We start from the raw sequence: 23,935 nt of genomic DNA on the forward strand, positions 1-23,935 counted from the left end.
GTACTAAGGTGGTGGACATCAAGGAGGCAGTGCATTCCAAGGTGGATGTGAAAATCATGGAGGATGATAAGGAGCCTACCAGGGCCCATTTTATTATTATTATTAATAAAGAGGATTTATATACCGGTAGCACCAACATATTACGCAGCCCACTTACTGCTGCCCCCTGCAGATTAACCAGGGGGCGGCAGCAGTAAGTGGTATTGAACTGCTCACAGCTGACCATATTCATTTGCTAGAGGGCTGTCACAGATAGAAGCTACAAGTAGTTTCTTTCTCGAGGCAACAGTTCACTAGTAAATGGAAGCACTAACTGCCCTGCAAACTCACTGCCAGTCTGAACATAGCCTAAATGTAAATGGTTTTAAAAATAAATCCTCCAAGTGTTTTTACTTATGACTCTAGGAGTGGGCAGTGATTGCTGCCTCAGATGTACGAGTTACATTTGTATCAGTTGAACAATCAGTTGAGTATAATAAGGTTGTTTGCCCCGGTACAATCCTGAAAAACCCTAATAGAGCTCTGTTTCAAAAAACTTATGTTGCACTAATTTTCCTTGCTTCACCCTTTACCAACATAATCAGTTGAATTCTAGAAATATGGTAAAACATTTTTCTCCTTTTGTGTATGCAAGATTACATAGCAATTTTATTCACATTATCTTTTCTTCTGCCCCTTAAATAAATACACCACTATGTGAACATAGAGAGTTTACGTCCAGGACAATTAATAGGAAGCAATGCTATTCTGATTTCTGATTATTTCAAAAACCTAAAATATACATTCATTGGAATGGGAGGGGGTTAATATGTAATCAAGCCATGTAAACATGTAAAGGTTAAAAAGCTTTTTAAACATGCCTCAGAATAAAAAAAAGACTGTGTTTACTGTAGAACTGTGTATTGCAATTTGAAGTTTTTTCTTGAATAGGAAATGTCAATTATGGTAAAATTTGTTTTTTTAAAATGTGATTCCCAGGTTAACTGATAAACTGTACAAACTTTGTTATTGCAAAGATAATATTGCAAACTATGCAGCATTGAAAACTATACAGTAACAGAATACAGACTTAGCTTCAATGGTTACATAATTGGGAGTGTGTGAGTGTGAATGAGTGTGACTAGATACCAAGCAAGAAATGACAAACCAGAGCTACTTACATACCATTTTGTAGTTTTAAAATTTAGGCACTGCAGTGTCCTGTCTGGTAGATAAAATAATTAATTGAAAAATAACAGCCCAGAGGCTTTCTCCTTCATGCTAGAGATCCGACCCACCATAATATTTGCATTTTGGACAGTTTTAACTATTTAAAAGTCATACCTGACTGCAGCATTAAACATAAAGTGTTTTTTAAAGCGTACCTAAACTCAGAATTTTCACTTTACGCAGGGTAGACAACCCCTTTATGAAAAGTACCAACTCTGTTTGTTTTTTAAATGCAACACCCCTTTTTAAAAAAAAAAAAAAAAAAGGTGCAGTACCGCCCCCCAATTCTCGATCGCCTAGGGAATGAATGGTAGCACAAAGCCTCCCGGGATACCTATGTCACACATCCAAGGAGGCTTTTGGTCGCTCCTTCTGCACATGCCTGAGCAGCAGAAGAAGCCTTTTCGTGAAAAGGGAAAAAAATGCCGATCTCAAGCCTGGATCGTGTGAGGTAGGAAGAATGCTGAAAAAAAGAAGATGGCGACACCCAGATCGCCGGCCGGAAGACGGATGCCGGGACGATGAAGGACCCAATGGAAGAAACCTCCAGATGGATTGGACTGGCATGCAGGATTGAAGGTAAGTGTATTTTTTTCTTGTTTTGTTGGACTTTTGAGTTTTATTCCTCTTTAACTATTTAAATCATACCTGACTGCCTCATTAAACATAAAGTATTTTTTAAATAACAGAATGAAAACTCTGAAGACACTCTTATGTGGCTTTATTCTTTTATTGAGTAAATTGACAATTTCAAAACATTTTATTTTTTATTAATATAGCAAAGGTGGGATTGCACGTTAACATTTCTCTAGAACAGCTAGCACTGGCCTAATGCTTTTATTAAGAGAAGCCATCTATTTGGAGCAAATCATGACTTCTCCATTACTACCGTAGCTGCACCAAGGTTGCCATGACAGCACACCACCGCTCTACTGGCGGAAGTGCCAGAATTCCGTCTTCCGTGACGTCACTTCCTCTTTTCTCTCGCGTGGACTTGGTGCTGTGTGATCACGTGTTCCCACTGTCCTTGGCCGGCGTGAGTTGTGAAGAACATGGCTGCACTATTAGCAGGAGCTCGGCTTGTCCTTCGCCAGGGACTGCGCTTCCTCCCGGCCTATAGCACTGTCTATAGAGTGCTGCCAGCGCCAGTGTCCGTTAGGTGAGTGCCTGTCCCGTCTGGTGTGTGTATATCTGCAAAGTCTGAGTAACATGTCAGTCAGTGTGTGTCATGTCCTGTATGGGACTCTTGTTCTTCATATGGCTTCCACCTGACAGGACAAGCTTTGACCTTGGAGAACTGAGCTGCCTGACCTGTCCTGGGTTCCCCATACTAAGACAGGGTCATAAAAATGCTTTTAATACTGCAGCAGAATTGATATTTATAATTCTCTCAGGAAATGCTAATTGCTTGGCTGTCTGGGCTTATTCATAGTGAGGTTGGGGTGCCTTTAAATAGCGTTTACAACTTCCTTATGGCAGGAAATGTAGCGTCTCCCCATTTCAGCCCCCATAGTAAATGAATGGGGGAGGTTGCCGGTACCGCTTCCCGTCTCCAGCTAACGAATGTGCCAGGTGAGGGGCTGAGAGTCGGGTAATGTGTGCAAAATTGCGCCTTGAAGAAGCAGGTGTGCACCTACCCAATCAGACACAGTCATGGATATTCAAGAAGCCTGGTGCCTTGTTTAGTCCTGGGTAGGGATTGCAAATTGTGGAAGCTGAAGCATCAACATAGGATATGCAGAGTTCATGAGTATGCAGAACACTTTCTAAGCAGGTCAAATGCACCTGAAAGCTTTCTGATCAAGTCAAGGTAATTTCATCAACACAAGCCCAAAGCTTGTGCACACCGGTCCTAAAAGCCAGGTAATCATTCTGATTTTCCTCTGACAGGTGTCAGAACTAAACTTACCTCTGCTCCAGAGTTTTATTGTTTACACAATCCACAGGCACTGATGTCTACTTCCAGGATTCCAGCATCTATGACCTTTTTGATTGGCTACCCTGGGATGGCGTAGCTCCCACACCAATGTAGAATGACTGCAGAGCAGCATTTGCTTTAGGAAGCTTGCTAGTGGGCAGGTAAGATTTGATTGCAGCAAGACATCTGAGACTGAGTTCACAAATCTCTAACACAAGGGTAAGGACTTCTATAATCATTCCAATAAGATTTGAAAATTACAGTCACATGGCTAAAAATTCTTCCTGTAAATTGGGTGTAGAAAGTTCTATTTATAAAGTAGAGAATCTGACATTTACCAAAACATTCCCTGGTGGAGATTCAATTACTGCTATTGAAATACATACAGTATTCTCAGCCCCTTTTAGCTGGATGCACCACCTGGCACTTTTTAGTGATCACTATGCTGTCTTTGGGTGATTACTGGAGTTGGGTCACAATACAGGGGCAGCCACCTACCTACCTACAGTTTCTTCCAGTCATGAGGTCATCACTGCTTCTTGTGTACGTGTGATGGCATACTGGCTATCTTCTTCCTGGCATAACTTAGATCACTATATAGGGATAACACTGGGTTCATATTTGGTACACAAGTAATGTGACACATACTTTTCAGTGCATCAGATGCCATTTAGTTTGCTTTTAGAAAATGAAAGCAATGGAGATTAGGAGTAAACTGGACCAAAAAATGCATAAAAAGGTACATTATTGCATATGAAAGGGTGCAGGAGTGCCTATAGAAAAAACAGATTAGTGGGAATGATAGGCTGACTCTTCTTTAGAAAATTGTTTGTACTTTTGGAGTACAAAGTATGCTTAAAAATTCTGAACCAAAAGTTGAGGCAATGGGTTCTTCACACAGTTGAAAAATTCTTACTTTACTGTGCTGTTCCCTTGCTGTTTGGACAAGCTAAGTTTTCTTCTCTGGCTGATGGAAACTGTAGAATGTGAGTCGCCAGTTAGAAGGCCTCATGTGAAACTGGGTGAGTCCTTTTCCAACTTGGGCTTGTGTCCATAACATTAGTTTGAGAGCCTTAGACTACTTACACACAACAGATGATTCTCGTCAAATAATCACCTCGGCTGATATCGGATGAGAATCTGATGTGTGTACAGCACTTGTCAACCTTTCTGGTGGATCCACAGACAACAAATGAGGAAAGATCATAATGAAAGTGAAGGGAAGAGAGCACAGCGGGGTGCTGCTCCGTTGTTCTCCCCCACTCCTCTAGAGCAGAACAGTGCTGTATGTACAGCGCTCGTTCGTTCAGCGTGCAGTCTTTTGTCATTGGAAAGGATCATGAAAGATCCTTTCCAACGACAATTATTGCACGTGTGTACCCAGCCCTAGACTCTTTGCAGCTACCACAGCATTGTACTGTATGCTCAACTGCACTCCTATTCAGAAACATTTGGGACTCACTTTGTGTATGCAGTGATGTTGCAGCATTTACAGGTTTCTGTGGGTGTCATGCTGCTTCCAACTCCATATGATATGCAAGGGCAACGCATGCAAACAGTGACTTTCCGCGTGGTATGCCGCTACTGGGTGCAAAAAAAAACACACCAGGAATCAGCTAACCATGGAGTTTTCACCACAAATCTTAAAGAAACCCAAAAATCATTTGCTTATAAGTATTTTTCTACAGCTGACCTTTCTTTTACCCTTCACTTGGACTTTACAATCCCATTGACTTGAGGTTTGAATCAACGTCTGTCAACATAAACCTTTCCTTTTTTTATTGCAACTTTTTTTGTATTGTATTATCTTGCTGGCTGTGTTGCCAGTGTGGGAGTCCATTCATTCAATCCTGCTGTAGGATACATATTTTATGTATGTTTTTTAAATCTTTTCAATTCCTTTAGAATGTCCTAAATAGTTCTGGAGTGACCTCTAGAGGATATGTGAAGGTCAAACTGATTCAGCTTATTGTTTACTAAATTTTAAAGCACACCTGTTCCTGTGTACACAACCTGGATTCCCCCTGGCCTGAAACCTATGTTGTATGAACATGTAGACTTTAGGCCTGAGTTTGAAGGAAACTTATATGGTGAGAGGCACGCAAGCATACTGCCGAACTCTTTTCATACTTTTCTCCATGTGAAAATACTAGCTGCATGGATGTCATGAAGATCCAGCATAATACTATGGGTCACTGAACTGGAACACGCATGCAGATCAAGTATTCTGACTTCACATACTGATTGTTTATTCCAGTACTGTGATTTCAAGAGTACTGGAGACATAAGTGGCCATTTAGATAGCCTTTTCAGGAGTCTAAGGATTTGCATCGAAGGGTATTGGAATTTTTAATCAGCAAGCACATTTACTTTCAGTGTCTTTTCTCAATACCTTTTGTGTTCTTTTTGTGGTCCTTTGAAGATCATTGAGAGTCCATCACCCAAGCTTAATCAACCTGCTTTAGACTGTTTATGAATTTCCATTGACTTTTATGGAGAGCGAAGCAGTTTTGTTATGAACAGAAGCCTGTCGACAAAGGACCTAACATAGCCTCCTCTGTTTTTGTGCCAAGTTTTCTTTGGCACCATATATTAGCCAACACAATGTGGACATCTCTGAAATAGCTATTCTTGAACTCTTGCTATATTGGTAAAGTTTATTGTAAAAACTAATGATTGAACTTCCCTAATAAATTTGTCTAGTTATGGTTCTTTATTTTTCTGAAACATTTCAGTGTGGGTAAAATACATGCTGGTACTTCCAAATTCTTTGGTTAAATACAAACCCAATACCAGGATCACTGGGGCTTTATTTATCTCTATGCAGTTCAGGCAGCTCATGACTGGTGGGTAATGCCTGTACATGCCTACAGGATGACATGCACAATTCTTTGAAAATGGCTTTAGCATGTAGACCACCCTATGTAGTATCCACATGTGATGCTGTGCCTCTGTTAAGAAAAAAAAATTGAGGTTCTGCAAGTGAAAAGGATACGCAGTGAGATCGCCTCCTCCTTCACAGTGGCTGCTTTGCCAATGCAACAAGAAGACGGATAGCAGCGCCTGGCGTTTCCTTCACACCAGGACGTAGAGGAATTCCAGGATGACGTGGCACCAGATCATGGGAAAGGCCAGCGCCATCGCTGTAGTTCTTTCTGTTTTAGGTTGTCTGTAAAATAAAAGATGCAGTGCTCAATGTTGGTCTGAAAACAGATATAGTTTTCCATGCTACAGACCCTCCAGGTCCACCAACTTGTTTGTGCTGTATTTTATAATTGTACATCTTTTTAGGAGAATTACTCTCTCCATTATTTTCCTAGGAAAGGCTTGGGAATTGAGTTGCAAACTAAGTTATTTTTTTTTTTTCAAATTTGACAGATATCTTCATAACTCAGCAAGATTCCTCACAACAGCTTTACCAGATAATGGCACTGTAGATGTGGAGTCTGTTCAGTCACGTGACAGTCCGAAAACACAGCCTGATGGTTGGTCACTCCATATTACTGGAAGCAAGTTGAAAAAAAATGGACGTATTAGTAAACAACATCTTTTAAATACCCTTGAAAATGTGTGCGCAGCAGGTAATGTTTGTCACTTCTGTTTTGTCTTTATATATCTAATATCTGGGGCAAAGGGTGTAAATAATGAATTGTGGCAAAACCTAAATAAATTTGATGTGATTCCTCACCTTTAAGTTTGCTGCTTGGAATGTAAATTGATCCCTGTTCAAGTTACCAATAGTTGGAATTGTAACTTGTATTAGTACTGGTTGTCTCAGTTCTGTCACAGTTGAGCCCACACATTGCCTATCACTACCCACAGCAGAGTAAAAGTAATACTTTTAAGACTATATTTTATTGTGTATCTCTTATTTAATGACCTGTAAAGGCTTGCATTATTATTGGTTTTGCTTTCCTGAACAAGGTTCGTCTACTTGGGTATTGTGTATTTCTCTTTGACCAGATGTAGTCTGTAGTAACACACTTTCTCTTAACAGGTAAACCATCATCCAACCAGGCCTGGTTTCTTTTGCAGGCATGTGGGTCTTCAATGCCAGAGGTGCCCCTGGCAGAAAGAACAGAGATTGCAAACACAATTTGGGACAGGCTGCAAGGAATGGGTATGGACTATTTTATCCTCTGATTACAGTGTGTTTAGGAAACTGTTGGCCTGTTTTGACTTCAGTCACTTGTAACAGTGTTCTCTCCAGCCCCTGGGCGGGTGCACCACCTGACACTTTTCTGTAACCAACTGGGTCGTTACCGAAAAGCTGGATAACAATAGAGGAGCATCGGACCGACAGGGCCTAATACAAAGACAGTCGAAAAATGGGAAATACTAAGGGGTAGGGAAATAGAAAGTTGGAACAAAGATTAGGAAGGCAGTAGAAAGCTGACAGAATTGTAGGGGCTATTGGATTCCTATGGCAGCAACAACTGGGAACTTTACATTTTTCATGTGTTGCCTCACCTATTTTTTTACCACTCACCTACAATTTCTTCCCACCCAGGAAAATTTTTTTTGGGGACAACACTAAACTGTTATATAACATGAATGTCACACTACATCATCACATCAATGACACACTATATCATTTAAATCGGTTTGTAAATTCTTCCTGTCTCCAGTCTGTATTTTCTTAATGTGAGTCCTGTGCTGAGGACACATAAAAAAGCGTTCTTTCCTTTGACACTTTGTGCCTGACTTTATTAAAGCTCTTCAGGGCTGGAGAGGATACACTTTCATCGGTGATGCTGGATAATAAAGCAAACATGGAAGCTTTCAGTCTAGGTTGATGATTGGAAAACCAATCTTAGTGCTTCCTTATTAAGTGAGTTTTATGTAACAACTAACATAACTATTACAGGCTACCATTGGCACAAATGAAAGCATGCAAATTCAGGCTGTAGTGTTCATTTGCCATGCCATAAACCTGTGCCTGCTTTTCCACTGGCTTCCCACAGTGCTGAGAAATACTGATAGTGTCTATCTCCTGGTCAGGTCTATTTATTGTAAGTTCACATCTTTTCCGAAAGAGTGCATTTGCTGATCAAAAGAAAGAATTTGGTATATGCTTGGTTTGCTTGTGATTGATGTCTATACATTTAAAATACACATGGAAGTATTTTGCCAATGTTTATTTTATTTATTTTTTTGTATTAGGGGTTGCCTTCAATGAACACCATTACAACACTTTATTGAAAGTTTACCTTGAAAATGAACACAAATTCTCTCCTACTGAATTCCTTGCCAACATGGAGGCTAACCAGATACAGGCAAATCAGGTAATGTGTGTGTACCTTTGAAACAATATTGCAGCTTATTTATTAAAAACAAAAACAAAAAAACATGTCGGGCGGGCACATGAGTCACGTTCTTTATTTTTCCATAAAATCAAAGATAACTGGTTCCATTTACTACAGTTTTATTTATGGCACCAAGGTTTGTATTGCTAACCTATTTGTACAAAAACTTTAAAATTAATCCCCTTAGATCTTAGATCTTTGCTTCTGTGCCTTTTTCTGCAAGCACAAGGAAATCTCGTGGTAATTCTTGTGAGTTTTCAGGCACCTTGATTTTCCAGCAATAAGGTTGCCCTTTTATTGGCACCTTTATTAAAAACTGTTTTCTTAGCAGGGGTCTGTCATTAGGTAGGTATTGAAGTAGGTCTCCATGTATTGCAGAGATTTAATTTTATTAGGAAATAGTCCAGAATACCATCTATCCTTGTACACTGTGAAAAGTATTTCAATAATGTTTTATTTCTTTGCAGAGTACGTATGAACTTCTAATTGCAGCCTACTGCCATGAAGGAGATATTGAGGGAGCAAGGTAGGCTTTTTAAGTTACATTACACCTTGTAATGTAAAGCAGAAATGATGTGTTTTATTTATTTTATTGGGATCACACACTTTTTATTCCAACACCTTGTGGTGGTGTTAGATTTAAATATTGTACAGAGAATAACAGATAGTGGCCAACTTTTTCTTGAGAAATATGTCTTTGCTTTAGACAGTGGTCCAAAGTAGCTTTTCCACCATTTACAGTGTTCTCCCCTGCCCCTTTTAGCTGAGCGCACCACCCGGCACTTTTCAGTAACTACCCAGCTGTTTTTGAGTGGTTACTGATAAGTTGGGTCCTAATAGAGGGGCTGTCGCCTGTCTACAGCTCATTCCCACCAAGCTCAAAAAATTTTCAGGGAAAATACTGATTTAAATATAATATTGCTTAGCATATACAGATTTAGGAATAGTTTCCATGTGAATGAAATTGTCTTTCTCAACAGTAAACATTTTAAATAACTGAAAATTTTTGCCTTGGTTTATAGCAAAATTCTCGGTTTCATGAAGAGTACCGATCTGCCGATCACCGAAGACGTTTTTAGTTCCCTAATTACAGGACATGCAAGATCTGGGTAAGTTCTACAGTCTATCTGCCTTTTCCAGTTCTAGATTTAAAAGATATGTAATAAGAGAAATGGTAAACTTCTATTGGTGACCTGTAAAGACAATTCCAGGTTTTAAAATGAAATTTCCCAAATAGTTGAACCCTGGTTCCATTTTCCCACAGGTGCTTCCGCATGTGTAAAACATTTACAGCCTTGTGTCAGGGCACTGTACAACTCAAACGATGGCTGTCATCCAATAATGCAGCAAGGCCAGTTAAACCCCCCCTTTTATCCCTAGCTAGTCATTGGGCATTCACAGAGTTCACGGCTTTCTGTGATTGGCCAAGGAAAGAAGGTGCTTTGCTGAATGAGAGCCTTTGCTGATCATAGTAATTTGTTTTCGTGGTGATTGCATGATTTTTAACCACTTGGAGCGGTCTGTAAGAAATCAAAAATAAATTGTATACATCCATCTTTGATGGAAGTCATAAGTTTTATGCATACATATGAAGTTTGGCTAACATGGGGGGGTGGGCATTCAAACTTGCGCTCAAATTTACACAGCTCATTCTTCCCAGTATCGAGATGTACTGCAAAAGTGTGCATAAGGCAGCTCTCTCCTCAGTTTACATATAATATATAATCTTGTCCGAACTTTTGAAAGAAGGGGGACAGTAGAATTTGCAAGCAATTGTTTATTCAGAAATGGCTATGAGTGATGTGATGCTGTGCTGGAGTTCAAGAAGCAGTTGTATGTTTGATGGGGGAGGAGGGTTGAGAGTAAGTTTGGTATGAACGAGATTTCAAGGTATAGCATTCTTCTGAAGTTTGGAAGCAGAGAGTTATTTGCAGGTACAAGAGGGTGCTAAATGGGGAAAAATGTAGCTGCTGCAGTTTTACTTTTTACCCTGTGGGTGCTACTATCCTTGACCTTTTAATTTAAAGAATGCACCAATGTAGGCAATCAGAGGCCTCGGTTTTTTAAATAGGGGGGGGGAACAAAATTTTTTTTATATTATGTGCTTTAACTAGTGATTTAATTGTAGCTGCAAATCATACTTTGTAAAGTCTCTGGTAGCCCCAGGACCCACGTGCAAATTCTGACATGGGCAAAATAGGTCAAACTGGTCTGACCCTTCCACCACTTACTGTGGTATCTTAGATTGAAGGGCAGTCTCTCTTGCCTAAAGCAAAATGCTTTAGGCAGGAGCAGTTGAACGGAGCAATTTTTTCCATGCTGAAGTTTGTATTTGATCATGTTGGGTTTTTAGTATCTCAAGCCCCAAACCTAAAATCTGTGCAGTGTATTAATTTCGGTTATAAAGGCAATGCATGGTAAAGCACCACAGTGCACACATATACCCATTGGTTATGGTGCATTTCGGTACTGCTCCTATTACTCAATATCTGTGTTCAAATGAACCCTAATGCTCAGTATTTGCTGTTAGCTGTGCTTAAAACAATAACTCAAAATGTGATTTTCCTCTCATTGTTCACCTATGTGTTCATTGTTGAACTCTTTGGCAAAGACAGGTGTCTACTTAGAATGCAACGACACAATTATTGGTTTCTGTCTTCAAGGCACCCCCACTACTAAAATGTTACGAATCCTGATTTCCTGGTTTCCCTCAAGAAGGGCATTTTTTAAGTTGCCCCACAAGTTTTCAATAGGATTAAGGTCTGGAGATTGGGCTGGCCATTTCATAACATCAATCTTTTTGGTCTTGAACTGATGTTGCTCGTTTACTGGTGTGTTTGGAGAATTTGTAATGTTGAAACACCCATTTCAAGGGCATGTCCTCTTCAGCACAAGGCAGCATAATCTCCAAGTATTTTGATGTATTCAAACTGATCCATGATCCTTGGTATGCAATAAATAGGCCTAACACCACAGTATGAGAAACATCCCCATATTATGATGCTTGCGCCACCATGCTTCACTGTGTTCTGTGGCTCAAATTCAGTGTTTGAGGGTCGTCTGATAAACTGCAGCCCCTAGACCAAAACAAAAATTTTGATTTCATCGGTCCACAAAATGTTGTGCCATTTTTCTTTAGGCCAGTCAGTGTGTTTTTTGCAAACTGTTACCTATTTAGCATGTCTCTCCCCCTTTTTTTTTTTTTTAAATTTACTTTTGGGACTCTGTGAGGGCTTCTTGCCGATAGCTTAGCTTGTTCTCATTGTAACAGTACAAACGGGTAACTTTAGACCTTTGATTTTCCTGCAGCTGTCCATTTGCTGACTATTTGCTATTTTGGCTATTCTAATATCCATTTGAAGGGTAGTTTTCCATTTTCTTCCACATCTTTAAGGTTTTGGTTGCCATTTTAAAGCATTTAATTTCATTTTAGCTGAGCAGCCTATCATTTTCTCCACTTCTTTACATGTTTTCCCCTCTCCAATCAACGTCTTAATCAAAGTACGCTGTTTTTAACAAAGTCTGGAACGACCCATTTTACTGAGATTTTCTGAGACATGCACCATAACCAGCTTGTACATTTGCTGCCTTCCTTCCCTAAATAATAGCTGTAATTGACATCTGCTTTTGCACAGAATGAATAACCTCACTAATTGAACTCCATACTGCTAATATTTTGAACAAGCCTATTCAATTATGATTCAGTTACAAAAAATCGGCAGCATACATGTCATGACTGTTTGGTCTTTTGGTTACTCTGCTACACCTGCTAGTAACTTTTTTGCAATGTACAAATATAATTTCCACCAAACAGAGGTTGATCAGGTTATTGATGTCTGACTGCTATTATTCTTAAAACTGTATATGTTGTCTTGCAGAGATATGGAAAGCGCCAAGAACATTCTGTCTGTCATGCAGGGAGCAGGGTTAGTTCCCAGAAGAGGCGCATACACTGCATTGCTTTGTGCATATGCTGAAAAAGGTGATATTGAAAGCATCAATCAGGTGAGTTGCTTTTTAGGACCTTTTGTGAAATGTGCCAGTGTAATGTATTGTAATGTATGTGATTCAACAATTGACTGTTAGAGAGTTCCTGAATTGTGGGGACTTGTTATAATTCACATATAGACTAATGGAAGTGAAGACATTCTTCTGCTTCCTGGAGAATATTCTATTCCCAGCATTCCCTTCCCACATTACCTCTGCTGAATGCAGGTACTCAGCCAGTATATATTTTATCCTTCAGTAATGATGACAGGAATAATATATAATTCATACAAGTGGCTAACACTTAATCTGGCTCCTATCATTTTGCTTGGTAAATGCAAAGTTACAGCATTTTCTAATATCCCTACCATGCCCCCAGAAAAGTATACTACACTGATAATTAAATTACTCCTTCATTACTGCCTGCTTCCTCAAAACCTTCTGCTGTAAGGGAGAGAGAGGTTTCTTGGTGTGGGGAAGCATGTGAGCGCCACTCCGTGTGCCATGTGAATGATCAGTAATTTCGGACCTTACTTCAAGCCTTCTGGATGGTTTGGTATTGGTGCACTCCTATTACTAGTTATCTGTTAGTCCAGACTCGTAGCAATGTTGTCAGTACATCTTTTCTTGCCTGCCAAAGGAAAATACCTACCGCCTTTTAACTGAGCAACATTTTAAATAACCATTTCTCTCAACAATTGCAGTGATGGGTAAAAAAAAGTTGCCCCAAATGAGCATTTAACAAGTCCTAGATTTTTACCCCTATTAAGTATTGAAAATTTACATAAATTAGCATTTGTAACTGCAATGTATGTTAGACAGGAGGTGTAACTTCTTGTTTTTTTTCATTAGACTTTGCTCAGTTGTACAACAACCCCGACAGACAAGGGGTTCTTGAAGGTGATATATTCTTTGGCTAAGTCCGGTCACTCTCAGCTTGTGCCAAGTATCTTTGACCATATGAAGAATTGCACAGGATATATACAAGGTAAAAAGGAACAATCAAATGTGTCATACATTGGTTTATAAGAAAATGTCAAATAAATGTACTTTGTGTTTTGTTCTTGGTTGTGTTTGAATTGGCCACTCCTCAGCTATAGTCCCTCTTTTGGTTCAGTGGTCATTCACTTTTATTTGTACCTTTAACTTTTTTCCTTTCCAAGTCACAAGATAGTGAGCTCTGCCAGAAAAAGACCTTTTTACCATGTTCTGCAATGGGTTAACATAGGGCAACATTGTCACCCTTTGTTGAAGTGTGCATCTCTAGAGACACAACCCATTTCCCATTATATTTTTTTTTTTGGTGAGTAACAGTATGAGTAGGAAGCAATGAGGGACATGAAATCCCATTGTACCTTCCAATGATATATTGATTTTCATCACTGATCACAAACAGTCGGGTAAATCTCCCCAGTGGAGACACAAATACCAATAAAACTTGGCAAAAGGCCTAACTTTTACATACGCTACCAAAAAAGGTTATGCCCAGTGATTCACTTGATGCTCAGTATGAAAACAACAAAAAATAATATTTTAAGAATTGCCAACAAACATAATACTTTGCAAGCTGACCTATAAATATATAATGTTTTAAGTACAATAGTAAAAGTTATGTAACATGCCTAAAGTTTTCCTTTTTTACACCGTATAACGTCATATAATGAAATGGTACAACCTGCAGTTTGTTTGTATTACATGCAAGATTGACTTTTCTTTTTTTGGGGTCATAATCTTTTTTTATTTTTATTTATTTACTCCTACAGATGTGATAAAAATGTGTTTGGCATTATTGACACAAGGCTCTGGAGATACAGCGATACTGTTAGCAAAGAAGTTCCTTACCGTCCAGCCATCAGATTTTGATTTTTCAAGTCAGCCGGGCAGCTTCTTTTTACGTCACTGTGTTCATTTAAACTTGGTATGATCCTCACTCACTTTACTTATTCTATATTGAGTTGACAAAATATATGTAAGAAAATTTGCAACACCACAAATACACGTCAGTTGATTTCTTTGATTTGTGCAACATTTGTGACATGGTATAACTGGGGACCAACATTTGGATACCTTTCTAATCAGGTTGGAGGCTGATGGAATGTAATTCTTAGTAGTGCTCAGTGATTCAGAATGCTCAATCACTCACTGAAAACCAGAATGTATTGGATGTGTCTGTTTCAGAACTACCTTGACACCCTTAAAGTTGAAATTTAATCTGCTTATCTTTTGCTGCCCTTGATCCCATTTCGTGTTTATAAATATAATTTTACCAAGTACACAAGTCAGATGATTATCGCCTGAGATGAATAGATGTGTACAGTGCTTGCCAGAGATGGTTCATGGATCCACCAGGACAGATCCGTGAGCAGCTGCAAAGCGATGACCTCATACAAGTCAAAGAAGGAGAGCACAGTGGGGTGCTGCTTGCTCATCCTCACACCTCTCCTCACTATAGAACAGAATGGAAGCTGTGTGTATAAAGCTCATTTGTTCATCTGCCACTCACTGTCGCTAAAATAAACCATGGAAGTTTGTTTTCAGCGGCGAATGTTATACATGTGTTATGATATAAAGCCTTAGACCTAGTGATGTCCGTGTTGTTCATCCTTCAATTCAGGCATTTGTATTGTTGTTGTTAGGGGTTGTGAGTTTGCTTCCTAAACTCCAACTGCAGACCCTTTTAGTTTGGGCATGCAATTGATGTTGAGCCTTCATAACTGAAAGAACTGAAATGCAGTGAATTAAAGGGATAGGTTGGGGAGGAAAGGTCTGGATGATGCTGGAGCCAGCAAAGGAGGTATACTGTATTTTACTTTGTTTTCTAATGTTAATTGGGACCTGGGCAATTTAGAAAACCTTAAATGGATTTCTCAAAATTTGCTAAAAGTTGGCAAATGTTTTAGTCCTAGACCAGATCCATTCCAGGTTTGCTGGATCACCCAGGTTCACCCATTATAGTCTACTCGAGTATTGGAGTGCTTTAATAATTACAGAAATAGAGATGATCGTGTACAACTGTGAAAGGCTAAAAGGAAGGCATTCCTAGCATTAGCATTAAGCTGTGTCTGGTTGACACTTTTAACAAGACCACAACGTTTAATAGTTACTGATAACTGTTGTCAGTGGAGAACATTTTTGTATCCGTAAACCTGATATATAGACATTGAACAATTAGGTATTATGTAAAAAAGTCATATGTACTAGAGGCAACCTTTTTGTAACTGATCCAGCGATCCAACTATCCATTCATTACTAGCCTATTACAGTGCTGAGGCATATATTACCTGTGGTCCTGGCTGTGTATAGTAGAATCTTTTAGTGCAATTCTGTACAATAGTTTCCTTTCCTGTGTTAGATTTGGTGCACTTGTTATTTGTGATTTTGATGTTTTCTTTTACTTTTTGTAGCCTGCCGAAACTATCAAGAATTATGCACATGAAATGGCTAGTTCCGAATTGCACCATTCACCTCTGCAGTTCGCTTTGATGTGTGCTCTGGAATATGGTAAAAAAGGTAACTATTCTGTTGCTGTGTGTTTTGAGCCATTATATAAATTTGGATTTTACTCCCATAGAAACCAATAAAAGTCTTCCTTAACCGTATTGGTCATAGTGGAGCACAATAATGAAACATTAAAGTTCTTGCATATAAAAGTTTTTTTTTCTTTGTGCAGTCATAACAGTTCTTACCTTTTAGGTTTGGCATTTACAAGTCCTCAAAAGGTGTCCTGTGGTATTTGGCACTGAGACATTGTATCTGATACTTTAAAGTCTCACTTCCTCTGGCACATTGCTTTTTTCCCTGTGTTGCATTCCGCTGCCATTTTCCCCATATAAATGATGCATGTGCACCCAACCATTCACCAAAAAGAAAAGAAAACGGGTAATTGTTTAACCAGTCCCTTTTTTTTCAATTTCTTTTTGGTCCACTTTTAATTCTTACATGTCCCTATTTGTTGCTTTCAGCAATGAATAGGGGTCAGCATGGATACTTTTACTGGTCGTCTTCTATGCGTCTTCATATGCTACAAGCTGAGAGTATTATGTATCCTAACAACTTTTTCTTATGTTCAGCATTAAGTTCTTTTTACAGTTTGTGCTACGGTAGACCTTTGAGCCTATGACCTTGCAATTTTGTTGGTGGCTTTTATTAGGTACTAACCACTGCATACTGAAAAGACCTGGGCTTACAATGTGGACATTGCTAAAGTTGGTTAAATCCTTTAGCATGCCAATTTCTCCCAATATATTCATTTTTCTTAAAAGGTGCCATTGCCATTAAATCATCAGTGCTCTACACATACATCCTGGCTTTAATGTTTTTTTTGGCTAGTTGGCATATTTTATATGTCTAGCTGGTCTTCAGTGAGCTGTACCCTATTAGAGGCAGTGGGGCTTCTGTGTTGAAATATCTACATGACACACTGAATCTTTAATCTAGAAGTACTCTTCCTGTTCTGTTAGAACTCTTTTTAAGATGATCTTCATGTCTTTGCTTTGCAGTGCTTACATCCATCATTCCTAGCATGCACTAATATGCAGGTACAGGGGCCTTATTAATCAAGCCCCTTCATTTTGAAAAATACAACAAAAAACAGACTTGCATTACAATATCTGCAACTCAGCTTAGCTATTTTTAAATCAAATACAGTAGTAGTGTGTTAGGAAGATATTTAAAGTGAATGGAAATGCTTATTGTGCTCCTTCTCCCCCAGTTTGAGCATTGTCGTACAAGAACCAACTGATACCAAGCCAAATGCGAGTACTTAAACTGTTTGCATTTAAAAAAACACACACTCTGAAGGATCTATTAATCGGTGCAGCGCTATGGCTATATTTCCTGGAACTTTGCTTTAAATAACATTACCTTCTTTTCTTTTAGACTTGGCACTTAACCTTATAAGAACCTTGAAAGAAGAAGGCTTACCTGTAAGACCGCATTACTGCTGGCCCCTGCTAGCTTCCTCAAGCAGAAAGAACGATGTACAAGGTAAATCTCTCCTCTTCTGGTGGCTGTAGGTGTCCAAAGATAATGTAATAAATCTGCTTGACTACTTCATGTATTATCCTCCAACTCTCCACTTTCAGCTTCTGACTTATCTCGGGTGGCATCAAAGTTTTCTTCTTAAATGAGAAAATGCGGGTAGTTCAATATTCATCCTGCCAAATATGTTGAAAATTTTTTATCTGTAATAAGCTGGTCAGAAGCCCGTATAACTTGCATTGCCTGTTTTCCAGTCCATCACTAGCCACTTATTGCAAGTGATGCTTGGATTGTGCTACCAAAGTTACATGTTTACTTATTAAATCTGCCCTATTTTATTAGCTTCTGATTATGAGCATTTTGTCACATACTTGCATTGTTGTAAAACATGTATATATCCCTGTGTCCAACACAGAATAATCACATCACTGTCTTTCATGATATTTACCTTTCCCATGTACAGCAAAAGTGGACATTGTTATACATTTGAGTGACCCCAGGATTAGCTCTCAGATCAGCAAAGAGGCCACAGATTTTCTCATTTCAATTTAAATCTCAGTACACAGTGTTGATTTCAAAAACACCTGGTTTACGTAGCACAATTAGTCTAAAATATAGAGCTCCAGCCAGCTATAGAGGTATTTCATTTAAGGTTTTAACTCATACTCAAAACTGTCCCCTCTGTACCTTGAGGAACAATAGGGCAGTGATAAAGTGGGCCATAACCAGATGTCCCTTAAGCAAAGTGCTAGTACTAATTCCTCATTCTCTTAAAGGAATTCTTAACCATGAGAACAAATATAACCACTTACATTTATATCTTAGCTCATTTGTGTTTTCATTTTTGGGCATTCACCCCATCAACAAAATTTAAAGCGCTCTGGAAACTGCATACCTTCTGGTTGTGAAAACAACATCCACATGACTGTGTATAGGCTACTCTGCTACCTTAAGATCATGTCCAAACTACCAATATTTATTTATTGGTAACATTTAGCGCTCCTGGGTGCCTATTGTCAATGGCTAGGCATCCGGGAGTGGTGACAGGCTATAATGCCTGTGCTGGTGTTTACAAGCAACTGCAAAAGACTAGCAGAGTGGTGCTTTTTTCCTTTTATTCCCATTGCACAAATGCTTTTTCTCTTTTTTTTTTTTTCCCCCATTGCACTTGTGCTTTTAAGTGCTTGCAAGCATCACCTGTTCAAATCTACGGAGGAGGCAGAGAGAGCGAACTGCCCCAAGATGCTCTATGTAGTTTCCTAAAAACTGCCACCTCCTACCACTTGTCAATGTTAAAAAAACAAAAAAAAATCATTCTTTCCAGAGTTAACCTTTTTTGCAAGCATTTTTAAGTGGCAAAACATTTTATAACCATTTGAAAATACTTGTGGTCCGATTATGCCCCAACTCGGTCTCCATAATAAACCTTCTAACTGTATCCCTAACATTTATTCTAACAAGGTAATGAATACAAAGCTTTCTTTCTATCTTTTAAATCTGACTGGAGTTTGGCTTTGAAGGCTTTAGTATGTTTTTAGTAGTTATTGACCCAAAACAAATATGTAAATTCAGGGTTTTTTTCCTGAGTACATGCTTGTTCTCAGTTAGTGACTCACATCATGGAAACCAAGGAGCTAGTCATCTAGTTTTGTGAAAGTAAGTAATGTTCTGTTATGTATTTCTCCTACAGGTTTGCTTTAGCATACCAGCATCCACTTAATTTTCAGATCTTGGTGGAGTTTGCCTTTAGGAAAAGTTTACCTCTTAAACATAAAAAAAAAGTAGTCTGGTAAACTCCTGAGACTGTCGTCTTTTAGGGAATTCTTGTAGAATGTAATATAACAATCTACAGACATAGCAAACATTTTATGCCAAATTTATGGCTGACCCGCCGAGAACACAAGAGACAGAAAAATCTATTAAGGAGCCTTAAGTGGGCCTGAACACTTTTTCTCTGTTACACGTGGGACACCATCAAAGTGAGACCAAATTAACCAAATGTGACTTTTTTTCATCTTAGAGTATGGTATATTAATTCTTTAGGTTGTGTTAGTGGTATTTCAAAAGGTGTAATCTAGTAAAAAAACATGCTTTTAACAAAAGTATTTTCCCCTCGGGGATACAAAAAATATGTCTTCTTCATCTTATCACGCTGTATAATGTACCGAAGATTGAGATGTGCAGTTGTTAGCTTGACACCAGGTGACAAACAAAATGCACTAACGAAATAAAATGCTTTTAGCTGATTTAGTCTTGTTGCAATTTTAGCTAAAATATACATTGGTATTAAGGCTTGGAAGGAAAGTCGGAAGCAAATATTCCCTAATGGTCCCTTGCCGTAAGTGGCAAAATCTGTTTTCAAATGTGTTTTTTTTTTTTTCCCCTTTTTTTTTTATCCTTATTTAAGCTATCGGATGAAAGTTAACCCCAGATGTGAGTACCCTAGATGGATAATTTGGAGTTGGTGTTTAAGGTTAGAAACCAATGCTGTAGGTTCTTTGTCTACCACTGTACTTTTTGTGGCAACTTAAAACTAAACTCAAGGCATACACCTCAATACAGATATACAAATTTTGGAACTGTGTTTTTACTTTCCAAAATATTTGCACTGAGCCAATTCTAAGCTTTACAGAACTCTACCCCACAGCACAGCGCTGGCCATCATAGCAGGGGATTTGAACTTATCCTTTTGCAATATTTAATGTCCTGTCCTAACGTATGACTGGACATTAACAGGAGAAGCAGCAGACTGATGAGCTCATCTATGCTTTGTTACTGTTTTCTCTTCCTAGCAGCTATCTTTCCCAACATTTACATGCAACACACTTGTTTGGCAGCCAGACCTGCCACTTCCTCTCCCAGTGTGATCTCTCCTATACAGTGGCAAGAGACTGATACAAAGTCAATGGTGTGGTGCCTGCTAGCATTGCAAAATTACTTACTGACCTAATATTGAATGCAAAGCTGCATACCTTTGTGTCTTAAATATCTTCTTGCAGTTTTGCTTTAAATGGAAGCTTTAAAAGTTCAGCCAAGTCTTTTCACTACAACTTTTCCTTCTAATAAAAGAAAACCAACAACTGAAAAATGAAATCTGTAGATAACAATAAATAAGAGCACTACAGGGGTTCCCCTGAAAATCACTGCATAGCTTGTCCAACTCAGGGTGGTGTTTCTGGTATTTTTTCCTAGAAGTCATAGACCCTCTGCAACTTTGCCAGGTTACCTGAGCAAGGTGAAGTTGGACAAGCAAGAAGAGCACAGACTCAAAAACATGGTTGGGCTTGAGCTGAAACTTGTAGCAAAAACACAGGGCTGAGTTGCTGAAAACTGGCTTTTGGATGATGCGATCCATGGTAGGATACACATATGAGACTAGTCAAGCTCTGGGCTGGTAGTCATACAGAACAGCACTGTTTAAAAAGGCTGCAGAATGTTTGATAGTGGGGTTGTTGGAGCCCTGTTGTTTTCTTTGAAGGGAACAATGGCTGCTAAGGAGGCAACTGCAGGGCTTCAAGGCTAGTGAAATGGAAGTCAGGCGATGCGACCAGTTAACACTGCCATTCTGCAGCATGCTGGCAGTAGACAGGTTTATCTCTTCAGGTTGCGGCTGCTCACTAAAGAAAACAAACTAAACTTTTTTTTTTTTTTTTTGCACTTGAAATGTATTTATCATATTTAAACTGAAAGTTTGCTTGGGCTTTAAGAATATATTACTTACAGCAATTGCCCTGCTAAATTGAAAATCTGAAACAAAATATCTCCACTGACAGCTTGCTTTTGCGTGAAGAATCTGTTGCCTGAAGAAAGCTTCTTTGACTTGACATATATTTACACATACTTAGAACCGTATACACATGTGCAGTGAAAAGTCTGTATATGGTTTGCAGTTCTGGTTGCAACAGGATTTTTTTTTCTTAACAGTACAAAGTACCAAGGGATTTTGCAGCTAATGGTTTTAAATTCTAATTGCAAGTGATGGCCAATCAATATCTGTTTGTAGCAGAGGACATCCTTAAGTTAGAGTAATCCCCCCCAAAAAAGTGTTTAGATTGCAACGTGGTAGCAAGTCTCAAGGTGAAAGGCTGCATCAGGGTGGGGATCCTTCGCGTTTTAATATTAGCAGAAAGTAAGATAACGTCCAAATCTTTGCACAATAAACTGGGTATTTAAAAATAAGTTAAGACCGCTTACCAGCAAAAAGCAGAAAGGACTAGATGGCCTGGTTAGAAGAACAGAATAAAGGCAGCAACCGTGGCCTGTGGCTTTGTGGATGTCCAGGGAATGCTTACTCAGCTATTTCTGGGGTCAAGAAAAGTGTAGGGGTAACCTGTTAAACAGCATAATTCCATGCTAGGCGTCAGTGCTCTCTTGGGCTATGCAGATCACTAGACTACCCTTTTTATGGGTTACCACACTGTTATATTTCAAGGAGTAACGGCCTTCTCAAACTTGTATTTGTAATAAAATGTTTTAATTTTGGCTTCAGTGAATTGAAACCTAGGCACTGGCATTTGAGCATCAACAGTAAGTGTATGGAAAGATCTGCATAATCTGTGTGATCACATGGCAACTAACTTGCCTTCTTATTCCTTGCATTTCCTGTTGTGTTGCATTGTTTTTATCTGCAACTTCACCAGCCATATATTTGGCTGCATTCCTCCTCTTTGCAGATAGTGTCCTGGCTGAGAATGGAACCTGGGACCTAGCGCTGCAAAGGTTCTAACCACTGAGCCAGGCATGCTGCAGCTTTTTATGGTTTATTGTATGAGTTGTTAAGTTATGGTGCAGGCTGTGAATTTAGTATCCAAATTCTGGTTTTACTGCCCAATGACATTTAGTACTTTAGTTCTCTGAGCATAGACACAGGTTGGGTCCATAGCAGATTTGGTTTAGTGAAAGTGGTTCAAGGGTTTTGCTTCTATCTCTATATTAGAGGTTGAGGATTTAAAGCCACCCCTTATATTAATAGTTTAGGAGAAATGAAAAGGCAGAAAAAAAGAGGGGTTTGGAGCTAAAAGCACCTATTTACAGACAGTACATAAGGCACATCATGGCCCATTACAGTCATGGGGTCTGGATGTTGGTACTATACATTAGATTCCTAAACATAATACTTGCAACCCTGTTTGTTTTTGGAAGTATTATACCCAACATGTTTTGCCTCGGTGGGCTCAGGGGTGATAATTTGATGCACGTTTTTTTATTGATGTTTCTCAAAGGTTTAAAAGGTAGAACAGGGTAAACTTACACAACGGTGCAAATGTTTGGGATCATTGGACTTCTTACCCCCAGGATGTGGTAAATTTGGAGATCCTGCATACTGGGACGTGGTAGTGGGTTAAACCATGCTGCACACCATCTTACCCTAAAGACTAGTCACTTCTAATACACAAAGCAATTACTGGAACAGCTTGAAAAGTGAAATATTACAGTGAAAGCTGCATTTATATTGTTGGCTGTAAAAGCGGAGTGTCACACACGAAAACTCTGTACTTTGTCCTGCTTGCTTGTTCCAATGGCCAGCTAGGTAATTAAACTAAAATTAGGATGACTGCTACAGAGCCTTCTCCGTTAATATCTAGTTTATAAAAGCAACTCCTATTTCTTTTTTTTCTTTTACAGTCTGACAGGTTTCCTTGAAGCTATATGAAGATCGGTGAGCTGTTACATTGACAGAGTTCACTGACCCCTTAGTGCTGGCTTTAATAGCCGTTTAGTGCAGCTGTGAAAACTGACCAAGTGTCTCTTACATGCTGACATGCACTGTGAGAATATACAGAGCATCTAGACAGAAGGCCATAATTAATGTGCTATGAGATTTCTCTCTCTTTACAAGTCTGGAGCCAAAATCAGGCATTTAGTTTAAGGCAAACTTGAGCAGCTGATGCGACTTTAATTTAGTGTGACTTGCCTGCATGTATTTTTAAGTGCTCAGAGGGAATTCACATCGTATTATTTGCACCATTGTGCACTGCATAAAATATTCATGGAAGTGTCACTTTTCCATAGGTAGCACTCCAGGGCAGAGCTGGGGACTTTTTCAAACTTTGCATTTCAAAAGTAACAAATCCACGAGGCAAGCCGAGAAAAAAAAAAGAAAAAAGCATATGTTGTGCCAGGACACAGGCCCGCAGCTTTCAGAGCACCCGCTTTGAACTACTGAGATGTCAATACCTGTGGAACTTTTGACATAAGCAAGATAAGTGTGTATAATGGAATGAAAGCAAAGTCTTGTAAATATTATAGATTGACTGGGCTACCCCTTTGGCTTGACAGTGTTAATGCTTCAGTTGCTGATGGGTTCCATTTATTCCAATTATGGAAAGTTATACAGTGTACTCTTTCTTTCCTGATACAACAATGAGATTTAGGGAAAGTGCGTTAAAAAGATGTGGTGCATAAAAGAACCGTGTCTGGTAAATAAAAACAGGTTTATTTACTGTTGGATAAATACTTGTGGACACTTCATTAGATATTCCCCTCTACATACTGATAGGCTCCCCCTTTTTAATTCAGAACAACCAGAATTCTT

General features: G+C 39.0%; 1 protein-coding gene across 1 annotated transcript in view; it reads left to right on the forward strand.

Moving 5' to 3' along the window:
* The first annotated feature begins 2,210 nt into the window (after positions 1 to 2,210).
* LRPPRC (leucine rich pentatricopeptide repeat containing) overlaps positions 2,211 to 23,935 on the forward strand; it is an 85,831-nt gene continuing 64,106 nt past the window's right edge. Inside the window, exons 1-12 of the mRNA XM_072410289.1 lie at positions 2,211 to 2,368; positions 6,506 to 6,708; positions 7,125 to 7,247; positions 8,291 to 8,412; positions 8,901 to 8,959; positions 9,456 to 9,542; positions 12,312 to 12,438; positions 13,273 to 13,408; positions 14,184 to 14,338; positions 15,825 to 15,930; positions 17,299 to 17,406; positions 23,413 to 23,555. Coding sequence (XP_072266390.1) covers positions 2,262 to 2,368; positions 6,506 to 6,708; positions 7,125 to 7,247; positions 8,291 to 8,412; positions 8,901 to 8,959; positions 9,456 to 9,542; positions 12,312 to 12,438; positions 13,273 to 13,408; positions 14,184 to 14,338; positions 15,825 to 15,930; positions 17,299 to 17,406; positions 23,413 to 23,555 — 1,476 coding nt within the window. The 5' untranslated portion in view covers positions 2,211 to 2,261. The remainder of the gene's footprint in view (positions 2,369 to 6,505; positions 6,709 to 7,124; positions 7,248 to 8,290; positions 8,413 to 8,900; positions 8,960 to 9,455; positions 9,543 to 12,311; positions 12,439 to 13,272; positions 13,409 to 14,183; positions 14,339 to 15,824; positions 15,931 to 17,298; positions 17,407 to 23,412; positions 23,556 to 23,935) is intronic.

Source organism: Pyxicephalus adspersus, chromosome 4, assembly GCF_032062135.1.
Source record: "Pyxicephalus adspersus chromosome 4, UCB_Pads_2.0, whole genome shotgun sequence".
Lineage (NCBI taxonomy): Eukaryota > Metazoa > Chordata > Amphibia > Anura > Pyxicephalidae > Pyxicephalus > Pyxicephalus adspersus.